The sequence below is a fragment of the Meriones unguiculatus genome, chromosome 4 (assembly GCF_030254825.1).
Source record: "Meriones unguiculatus strain TT.TT164.6M chromosome 4, Bangor_MerUng_6.1, whole genome shotgun sequence".
Lineage (NCBI taxonomy): Eukaryota > Metazoa > Chordata > Mammalia > Rodentia > Muridae > Meriones > Meriones unguiculatus.
The window spans coordinates 140,763,506-140,774,918 of record NC_083352.1 but is presented as its reverse complement, the minus strand read 5'-3'; the positions used below and the strand labels follow the sequence as shown (position 1 = coordinate 140,774,918).

Here is an 11,413-nt window from a genome sequence, read left to right as displayed (position 1 = left end):
AGTGAAATGTTATCTTCTGGGCACACACAGCTATCACAGCCTGAAATCACAGCACCTTTGACTGCTTGTACCAGGCTCACACAAGACTGCATTTGGCAAAAGACAGTCATAAATAGGACAAGGGCTTATGAAGCCTACACTTCTTCCTGATGATCTCCTTTAGTTGTATGATCGCTCTAGCTAAAACTTCAAGTAGAGGACCAGGCCTGACCCACCCTCTTCCCCCCCAAAAGTCAGCAGTCTCAGGAACTATTACATGAGTTAATCACTGTGATGAAATTCTGATATAAAAACTTTTAAAAAGGAATTTGTTTTGTTCTAAGATCTTACTTTTTCTCCCAGGCTCCTGGCCTAGAGCTCACCATTGTATTATCTAGGCCTTCAGGTGCTTAGATTACAGATGTGCACTGCTGCTGGGCTCATGGAGAAAGGACCTACTCTGGATGACAGTTTCAGCTGATAGTGTGCCCATGGCTGTGGGTCTGAAGCAAACCCGGACATATCCAGGAACATGTAAAGAAGTGCAGTTTATTTCATGACAGACAGGAAGCAGGGAGAGAAACTGGGGAAAAAGGCAGGGAACAAGATACACCTTTTCTAGGGTATGCCTCCAGTAACTCAATTTCTCCAACAAGGCCATGTTCTGTTTTCTACCACCTCATACTAATGCCATGCTATTTTTGTATCCACCTAGGAATTAATGCATTGATAAGAGCAGATTCCTCAGGTTAAAGACACTTCCCCAGACCCCACTGCTGAGATTGCTACTCTAGGAACTTAGGTCTCCATACAAGAGATATTTGGGGGGAAACCTTACATAGAAAGCATGAAAGCAAGCACTATGCTTTATTTTCTTTTTGTGTGTTGTCAGGTTTACATTTTCCACATTTTCTATGATTACAGCACCATAATGTTTACAATAACTATAAAAATACATCTTTCTATAAAATAATAACTATCCATTTCTGGTTAGCTCCTTGAGACAAAGAACTGTGAACAAATATCACGTTTCTTTCATTCTCCTCCCTCTAATATTAACCACAGTGCTTGGCAAACAAAAAACTCAATTAGTATTTTCAAAATGAAATAACAGTACTTCAAGAAAAAAAGCTCTAGGAAAAAGTTAGAATGGTCATTATCTCTATTTCTTCTGTGCATAGTCTTAATACATTTTCAAACCTCCAATTCATAGTTTATCACAGGTAATAGTACTCCCTGGTTCTCAGCATACCAGTGTATTTACTACTTCTTCAATAGAAAGCTTGATCTACACACAGGAGTAGTCTTCAAGTATTATTTTGTGAATAACTATTATAACAATTATTTTGTGAAATAATTATTACTAAAGGAACAAATTAATTTATAATCCAAAACACATGGTGATAATATGCTAGCAGCATCCAAGTTTGAATTTTGTAGATAAGTAGCAAAGATTGATAAGGATTATGACCTACAACTATTGGCAAATGTAAACATGTTAACTCCATAAAAAAATGAAGACAAAAAATATTCAGTTGTCCCTTTCTTCAGATTAAGAGACTTTCTTAGCTGAAATGATCTATGGGGCCTATTTAACCTCTTTTACTATTCCCCAGATAGTACCAGAAAGAAAGACCTTAATGCAATGCTTTGATAAGCCTTTCTTTAATTGAAATTTTATACAGAAAACTCTTCACAACAGCCTTCATGATTTATGTGATGTCAAAGAATGTTATTTTATTTACAAGTCATCTAAAGGATGATTCAATAGTAAATGAAATATGATGGTTGGTAGAGAAATACATTATACTTCTCTTTTAACATGGTAATGTCTACGAAAACTAGTGAGTTTAAAGATAGCTGTATCAGAAGAAACCATTAATGCATGACCTAAGTACCTTGTGCAAACTATTTCATTGTAGTGTAGTATGTCTTAAATATCTACCATACAGAGTCCTTCTAACGCATTATGAGTATGATAGCCATCAGACCATTTGTCTAAAGAAGCCTTTTAATACATTTGCTCTAGCTCTCTACTTTATTCCTGCTCCAACTCTAATTTCTTTTGATTATTAAGATGTTAACCATGTTAGACTCATTTTGGTTTACTACTCTTGAGTCCTGTGAGGCCCACAAAAGTTCCAGGCCAGTCACTGACTTCATTCTCTTTTGTACTCTCTTCCCCACACCCCTCATTTTTTTTTCTTTTGTAGCTAACAAGGGTTCTTGCTCTGTTGGCTCCTAAAATACTTCATAGAACTCTATCTTACTTTATTATTATTTTATATGTATGAATGTTTTGCCCGCATGGATTTCTGTACACCACATGCCTGCCTGGTCTTTGTAGATCAGAAAAGGTGTTAAGATACCCTGGAAATGAAGGCTGTGAGCTGCCATGTTTGTGCTTGGAACTGAACCCAGGTCCTCTGGAAGAGCAGCCGGTGATATTAACTGCTGAGCCATCTCTCTTGCTCCTCTATCTTACTTTTAATCACAACAATGTGCCTATGGTTAATTTATTTTTTCTTCTATTTATTTCTGCCAGAGGAGCTTCACTGAAATTGTTTTCATCAAGATTTCTCTTACCATGTTACCATCAAGATTTGAATAATATTCTTTAAGTGTTAGAGAAGTGTTATCTTCTACTTCCTTTCCTGTCTTTGTCTTCTACGAAGCAGGTTCATGCTGTGTTGGCTAGGCAGGTCTCAAGCTCAGCTTGAACATGCTCCTGTCTGAGCCTCCTGAGTATTTGAGACTACAAGAACATGTTACCTATGCTCATCTGCATTTCCAGTATTTCTTAGTAAGCGTTATATACAAGTTTAGGGAACACAAACAATTTTATTAAAAACAAGTTTTACAAAAAGCTAAATGTGTAGGAACTAACAATGTTTATCATGCAAAGTGAAGATTCCCATCCTGACACTGAGAAAGGTTCAAGGTCAACCCTTACGAGAGCAACTTGGAGAAGCAGCACAAGGTAATTCCCATATTCTTAGGTGACACACTATCTTTAGTATTTGTAAACTTCCAAACATAAATGTGTGGTGAGGACATCAAATGTGGGGTGATGGTGATGATGCAATGGCATCAAGAATTTTTACTAGTCTATAAATTTCTATTTAACAACCATAAGTTCCTTAAGGATATAAGTATACTTTTATAAATCATCTGTCTACCCATGCAGAATAGGCCTTTGGTAAAGAACAATATGCTAAGCATTTTTCTTGAACTAGTTTGTTTCATAACATCAATATGCCATTCTCTATATTAGTTTTTATCTTCAACAACATATGAAAGATCTAAAATCAAATTGGCTGTCTCTACAGCCACCTGTAGGCCACTCAACTTAGTGGTGAAACAGTCAACGGTCAGGTTGCTGGCTGTGTCCACGACTGCCTGAGGAAGGCAGGTTTGTGGTGCAAAAGGATGGTAAGCGCTTCTTAAGAAAGACCAGCTGAGATCTTCCTGGCTGTTGTACAAACCACAGCCACATCGTGACAGCACATCTGTCCAGTTAATGAAAGAAGCAGAATCTGCTGGACATGACCAAAAGTGTCCATACTTTGTGTCAATGAGGATGTCACCGCCATCATGTTCCAAGGAGCCAGCAACGGACTCCAGAGCACTGCAGAATGCTTCTGCAGCAATATGAAGCTCTGCCTGGGAATACCCATCATCTCTGACAACGTCTTCTGCCTCATTATGAACCTAAAGAGGAAGAAGACCAGTGAAAACATACACATCAATTAATATCAAAATGCTTCAGAAAAACAGGACACTTGATCAAAACCTTTTTCATAAAGTTACTGACCTTCATTTACTCAAGGTATGGCAACAATGCTAGTTGGCTTGTGAGTCAACCTGTAACCCTTAACCTGATTGGCCAGAGTAAAAATGTGTATTTCCAGTCATGTAACCAGAATGAACGAATCAACCCTTTCATCAGCTTACTCTAAATGGCTGACTGGTGGCACCTCCTTAAATATATAAAGGACAATGCATGAATTATAGGACTTAAAAACAAACAAACCATGCACACAGGGCAAAATTATTAAAGTTTAATGAAGTACTTGGTACATCAGCTAAATGCTTGAGATGTTTAAATTTTTTTAAAATTTATTTACCTTTATTTTATGTGCAATGGTGTTTTGCCTGCATGTATGTCTATGTAAGAGTGTCAGATATTGAAATTACAGACTGTGGATGCTGGGATTTGAACCTGGGTCCTCTGGAAGAATAGTCAGTGCCCTTAACTACTGAGCCATCTCTCCAGCCCCACGATCTGTTTAGAAATTATATTGCAAAATTGCAATTAAGACCTCATTTAGAGACGTGTAATTTTCACTTCAATGTTTAAAAAAATGAAGGTTCTTTAATTTGCTCAAACGGTATTTATACCTTTTTGTTCCAACATTCTAAATTATTCTGGTAAGGACTTTGAAAGGGAAGGGGGCACTGGAGAGAAAGAGACAGAGAGAAACACACAGACACACACACGCAGAGAGAGAGAGAGAGAGAGAGAGAGAGAGAGAGAGAGAGAGAGAGAGAGAGAGAGAGAGAGAACATATTCATGTGTGGAAGCCAAAGGTCAAGGTCAGATATCTTTGTCTCTTGTTCCCCACTTCACATTTTTGAGGCAAAGTCTCTCATTGAATGGGAAGCTGTTTATGCTTGCTGGCTGGCTGGTGATCATCAGGGATTCTCTTGTCTCTTCCTCCCAATGCATGCACAGGATTGAGGTCCTCCTACTGGCCCAGCAAACACTTTACCCTGAACAATCTTCCTAGATCCATGGAAAGGTTATTATTATTCTCAAAATAAAATAATTGTTAAATAAGTAAGCTAAGAACTGAATGCCAGTAAAAGAACTCATATCCTTACTACTTGTAAACAGTATTCAATCTTCTCTTTTGAAACCAGGTTTAAAAGACAGATGGCATAATCTGTATAATACATTTCCCCCCATGCCTTCAATACTATGTTGTTTCTTAAAAAACCTAATCAAGATACCTCTTTTCTCCAAAACAGTTTTTCTATTTACTCAATCCTGTTTGTACATTACATTATTCACTGAATATCATTAGATTGGTCAGTATTTTGCTTCTCACAAAGCATACTTTGATAACTTTTTAGGAATTGGCTTTATCTTCCAATGCATTTGAAGTGGTCTGGGAAAGCTGATAGGATTATACCTGTACAAACATATTTATTAGCTGGGCATGTGTTGCATATCTGTAATCCCAGCACTCAGAGAGGCAGAGGCAGGCAGGTGGACCTCTAAGTCTAAGCCAGCTTGAACTACAAAGCAAGTCCAGGATAGCTAAGGCTACACAGAGAAACCCTGTCTCGAAAACCAGAGCAAAGCAAAACAAAACAAAAATGTTTCTTGTCTGTTTTTTTGCCTAGTTACCCACTGGACACACTGCAGGCTTCTCAGGAACTTGTCAACTGTGAATATGTGGAGAACATGTTTATCTTTTTGTTTTCATTTTCAAACAAAGTAGGCTAGGATTTATGAAATAAATAATCAGACCTATAATGCACTACACTCTCATCTAACAATTACCAGTAAATAGAGACTAACAAGAAGTTCTATTTAGTGGAGTTGGTATGTACCAGGCACAGATATCCATTTAAAAATTGTGTTAACAGTCTGGAGAGATGGATCAGTGAGTAAAAGGGCTTGTCAGTCAGTCAGACGATAACCCGAGTCTCATCCTTGGACCATAAATGGAGCTGTCCTCTGACCTCCACATACAGGTGCCTTGGCATGTTGGACACACATGTGCACATGCGCTATTGCACATGTGCACACACTAAGTAAACAATGAAAGTTTGGAATCTGATCCTTGGGATCTTTTAATGAATGAAGTTGGTTCTCTTAGAGCTCCAGAAGGTATTGTACATTTTCAGAACTTTAGCCCTTTTGTTGTGAGCATTGGAACATCCACTGCTGTAGAATTTCAGAGCTCTTAATATCAGAATGCAGGCTTCAACATGTCTTAAATGCTCAAAGAACATGATCGTTTGCTAGATTAGATTCACAGTTATCAATACAATCAAGATAACACTTTGTATTTGTAAGTATTACTTCCCTGAAATGTTTTCAACTGTATTATCTCAATTTTGAAAAGTTAAGTATCAAAGGTCATAGGGCATTATGATTTGGTCATTGTCTCAAAACAAAAACTGCTAAAAATTCCAATGTGAGGCGAATGTCTAACTTACCTTGTATCTGATATATGCAGCCAAATGTGTTTCTGTACAGCCACCGCCCAATAAAACCCATGGTTCCTTGATCGTTAAGTGTAAGACGTGCATTGCTGTTTGACATGTGAGCTAAGGAGGAAGCAAATTAAAAATCAGGATGTAACACTGGTATATGAACCATACCATGCTTTCACAGCAGATTTTTAATTGTGCCTGGAAAAAGATCATGTCAGAACACATGAGTAGAGGTCGGACCACAATTTCCACTTTGTGGGATCCAGGAATTGAACCCAAGCCATCCGTAGTTAAGTACCCAGACTTCTTCCTATAAAAATTCTGTTTATTCGTTTTGTGTGTGCAGGTAGTCAGTGTGCACAGACGCGATGGTACAAGTGTGGAGGTTAGAGGACAGTCGTGGGAGTCAGTTCTCTTGTTCTACCACGTGACCTGGGAATTGCACTCAGGTTAGCAGGCCTGGTAGTCAGTGCCTTTCTCCAGTCAGATAGCTCAGTGGAGCACAGGTCCAGATTCTAATTTACAAAGAACAAAATCTGTTTTATCAAAGTTGTAATGTGACTAATAAACATTTTCAATGACTAGAGAATAAAGAGAGACAAGAGTCTGCTTACATGGAATTAGATTAATATTTTCCCCCATCTACTTTGTTCACAAACATATGGTCTAAAAATATCTTCATTAGGCCAGGGTGGTGGTGCACACCTTTAACCCCAACACTCAGGAAGCGCAGGCAGGTGGATCTCTGTGACTTCAAGGCCAGTCTGGTCTACAAAGTGAGTTCAGGACAGCTAAAGCATTACACAGGGAAACCCTGTCTTGAAAAGCCAACAAAACAAAACAAACAAACAAAACAAACACTGCATTAACAAGGTTTGTTGGTATTTCCATTAAAATCAAAGTCTAAATAAGTAAGCTGTATAAATGCTATAAAGTATATTTTAAGTTGTATTAGAAATTATAGCAACACGCAATAAGTAAAAAACGGGCAAATTATTCATTTACTAAGGATGAGCCTTTAAGCAACCTGAACCTTTAAACTCATGGTTAATTTTTTATCTTGTAAGTTCCCTTATATAAAACTTGAAGAAAACGATAAACTTTAGTAAGATGTGGGTGACGGGTAATGCTTAGGAACTCTTTCTGAGTGAATACTTATACACATTAGCAGCAGTACACAGGCCAGGCATGTTCAACCGTGGTGCACGGTACACGTACCTCCCGGGGCAGCTATGAGTGAAGCACAACACACCTGGCGATGGCAATGTGCTATCGTGACGTCAAAAGGTTAGATACTGAATGCAATTCAGATTACTTAGAAAAACTTCACATCGAGAACTTTCAGGTTTCTTGTAAAAAGCAGAAATGTTAAAAGGCACAACATACCCCATGTTTATTGTAACAGCTAAATTAGCACGAGCCTTTGCCCCTTCTCTTTTCTCTTTGTGCTGGGGCTGGATCTTGTACACCAAGGTCCAGTATATCACTATGGAAATGATGGAAACATGCGGAAACCCAAAAAGAAGAAGAGACTTCAACTTGCAGTGCTTATTGCATAACCACTTGGCCCCGCTCTTGGCCCCGCTCTTGGCCTGGGGAGTCCACCTACCTTCAACTCCTCCCAGGCACTGTCATTTCTGCTGCAGAGAAGCAAGCTGCACACAGTCCCCTCATTAGGAATGAGATGAAAAAAATGTTTGGAGCCAAATCTTGCAGAGCACAAATTTTTCACACTTCCATAAGCAGTAGGAACTAGTGTGTTTAGGGATCCAACAGGAGTTGCTCCTATTTTTGTGAAGTACAGAAAATATAAACTGTATAAGCAAAGATGGAACCCTTAAAATGAATAAATACCAACACACATTAATTACTAGCTAGAATAAAAGCCCCTACCAAATCTTACCATTTAAAATATGAAATATAAGATAAAGATATAAAATTATAAAATACATCTTCTTAGATTTCTGAAACCCCTTCCCTCCTTCCCTCCCCGCTGCATGTCATTTTGCTAGGTAGTCCTGGCTGGCTTGGAATACAAATGTCTACAAGGCCATCTTTTCTTGCTTGGACTATTTTTTGCTTATGAACCTTGTCATAGTTAACTTTCTATTGCTGTGGCAAAATACTCGCAACTTAATGGGGAAAAGGGTTATTCTGGATCACAGGTCCACGCTAGGGCTCATTCCAACAGAGACGTTACAGCAGCTTGAGCTCCAAGCAGCTATCCATATCATACCCACAAGCAATAGACAGATGCATACATGCCAGTGCTGGGCTCAACTTTATACTGTTTAGGGGGCTGGAGATTGCTCAGTGGTTAGAGCACTGTCTCCTCTTCCAGAGGTCCCGAGTTCAATTCTCAGCAACCACATAGTGGCTCACAACTACCTATAATGTGACTTGATGCCCTCTTCTGGTATTCAAGTGCACATGCAGATAAAGCAATCATACATAAACATGAATGAATGAATGGACTAAATTCTGTCTCGGAATCTAAGGATTCCTGCTGGAGGAATAATGTCATTCACAGAGGATCCGGTCTTTCCAGGTTAGTTAAATGTAATAAGGCAGACTGGTATTATTTATTCATTTAATGTGTGTGTTGCTAGGAATTACACCCAGCCAGGCCAATGTTAGGCAGACGCTCTACCACTGAGCTAATTCCCAATCTTACAGACATATCTGAACATCTGTTAAAAGCTATTTTGAATTTTCAGAAAAAGGCATACAAAAATTGCATCTATTTTTAGGAAGTCCAGGATCTCTGAAAACCTACTTAGAAATTAAAAATCCCACACTAAGGGCCTAATTCATTTTGAAAAAGAGTGGACAAAGTCTTTTTTTTCCCCATTTATTTCTTTGGGAGCTCTATTTAGGACATATACACTTGGAAAGTCTACAGAAAATGGCCACCACCATTCTGTTTTTAGTAACTGGGCAATGGGATCTTTTCTAGAAAACTTTTGACTCCAGAAATGAGGCCAATGCTGTAACGTTGGTGGCTTCTAAAGATTTCCAAGTGACACAAGCTAAACCCCTGTCCTAAAAAAGGAAGGGTGATACATTAAGTTTGAGGGGCAAAAGCCAAAATGAACATTTTACCTGTCACTTTGCTCAGGGGTTCCATCAGAGCCACTCCAACTCTGTCGATGGCAATAATGTGATGCTCACTAAGAAACTGTTTAAGAGATGGGTGTATAACTTTTTGGCACAGAACAAGATCTACATGGTCACCAACTAGCTGCCTTCCTAGATTAAGCAACTGCTCTAAAACTGCATTCTCAAGGGACACTTGGTACCGGACCACCACAGTCCCTTCTCCAGAGTTAGAAAAATCTCCTGATAAAGAGACACAGAAGAGTGCCACCTTGAGGGCACTTGACTTTTGGGTGGGCAATAATCTCCTTACTTGAACTTCTGACATTTCAATGAGTAATCCAGGTAATACAGTAGAATCTATAACTCTCTGGCCCTTTAAGGGAACAATTATACTCTTTCCTAAAATGATTCGGTCTTCTACACTTTCCGGAACTGTAAGCAAAAAAGCTTTCAAAACCAGAGCACCGATGTGATCTAGTTCATTTCTGGTGAGCATACAGGCAGGTTTGCTTGTTAAGATAGTGTGTACCAAGCCAAGAAGGGTATGTGTATTACTGAAGTCAACTGGGATTCGGCAACTACAGGCTTCAGACTTCAGATAACTGGTGCAGACACTCAAGAGGTATTTATTTAACTTAATAACAGTCGTGGGCTCCAAACCTAATCTCTGAGTATTTTCAATTAGGTTGCAGCAAAGAATGGCTGTAAATAAGCCAGAGTCACTGAAGCAGGACACGTGATTCTGCACAGATGCTGTTAGGACCTTTAGTATGGGATGGGTGACAGAAAGGTTGCGAAGCAGGGCTGAGGACTGTGAGGTTGTGCACACACAACCTCCTAAGCCATTGTGCAGCTGCTTCAGCCTCCCTGAAGGGCCGTAGCATGAGGCTATGATTCCTTTCAAGACAGAAAGTGTGGACCTGACTCTCTCACTTGTCAATGGTTCAGTTTTACACAACGATGGCTTCTTAGCTTCTAAACGAGACATCATCCTGCTTCAGGTGTAACTGAAGGCAACTTTATTTTGTGTACATTTTGCATTTGTTGCACTGTCATGTGTTTTAACATTAAAAACTATTCTCCAGGTATGAGTTTGCAAGAGCAGTACTTCCGGCTACAAAATCATGTGGCTTTCAAACAATAACCAGCATACATTAACTTAATGACATTAACAATTCCAAGTATTTATTTTGCTTCATTCTTCAATATTCTTTTGTCTCTGGACTGAGACCTCACAGACTCTTTCGCAGCTTTCTGTATAAAGTAAGTTCCAAGATGGACGCCTACGAAAGTCACCCCAGCCACAAGAAGCCAGTTCTTTCTAATCCAACTGTGGTTTTTCATTTCTTCTTATGCTTCTTTCTATAACAAAATTAAAAGAAAAATTCTAAAATATTTTATTGGCAGTAAGTTTAATATTTTTAATACTTTGCTCCACTTTTAGAAAAGGGATTTTAACTGTCATAAGTCTACTGGACGTGAGAAAGGGAAACCAATGGGCTTAATACTCCTTTGCTTCTAGAAAAAGAGATGGCACATTCTAAAACTAAGGCTTTTTCCACCCTTACTGACTAGTGTTTGTTGTACTGGAAGGAGCAACGTGCCTGCCTGATGTGCTGGTGCAATAGTGTCACAAACAAGGATTTTAGACCCACTTCATGAGATGGAAGCCATGCCTGACACTGCCAAAGTGGTCAGTAACCTGAGAAAAGATAGATATTGAACTTAGGGGAAAGCCTGTTATTCTGTTAAAAGATCATGGCAATAAAGTGACTCCTATTGGCATTCTGCCATAATCAAGATTAGTGTCTTGCTCAGCTATCATCAGAGGTACTTCCTCCTGCAGCAGATAAGAAATACACACCCCAAACTGGAAAATGTGCTGAGAATGAGAGACCTTGGAACACTCAGTTCCAAACTGGGCATCTTCATCAAATGCCTCCCCCCTTAGGATTCAGGGAACCATGTGGAAGGGGAGGTAGAAAGACTGTAAGAGGGGCTGGAGAGAAGGCTCATCAGCTAAGAGCACTATCTGCTCTTCCAGAGATCCTGAGTTCAATTCCCAGCAACATGGTGGCTCACAACCACCTATTCTGAAATTTGATGC

At 39.1% G+C, this 11,413-nt stretch overlaps 2 protein-coding genes across 2 annotated transcripts; both read right to left on the bottom strand.

Moving 5' to 3' along the window:
• Positions 1 to 813: 813 nt before the first annotated feature.
• Positions 814 to 10,297, bottom strand: Mkks (MKKS centrosomal shuttling protein). Its single transcript, XM_021656918.2, has 4 exons — positions 9,310 to 10,297; positions 7,817 to 7,992; positions 6,211 to 6,321; positions 814 to 3,690 (listed from the first exon to the last, which is right to left on the bottom strand). The coding sequence occupies exons 1-4, from the start codon at positions 10,295 to 10,297 to the stop codon at positions 3,250 to 3,252; spliced, it is 1,716 nt and encodes a 571-aa protein (XP_021512593.1). The 3' UTR covers positions 814 to 3,249.
• A 5-nt stretch (positions 10,298 to 10,302) lies between these two features.
• LOC132653782 (uncharacterized) lies at positions 10,303 to 10,650 on the bottom strand. The gene has a single exon (XM_060383197.1). It carries the CDS (start codon positions 10,648 to 10,650, stop codon positions 10,492 to 10,494), a length of 159 nt encoding a protein of 52 aa, XP_060239180.1. The 3' UTR covers positions 10,303 to 10,491.
• Positions 10,651 to 11,413: the final 763 nt, after the last annotated feature.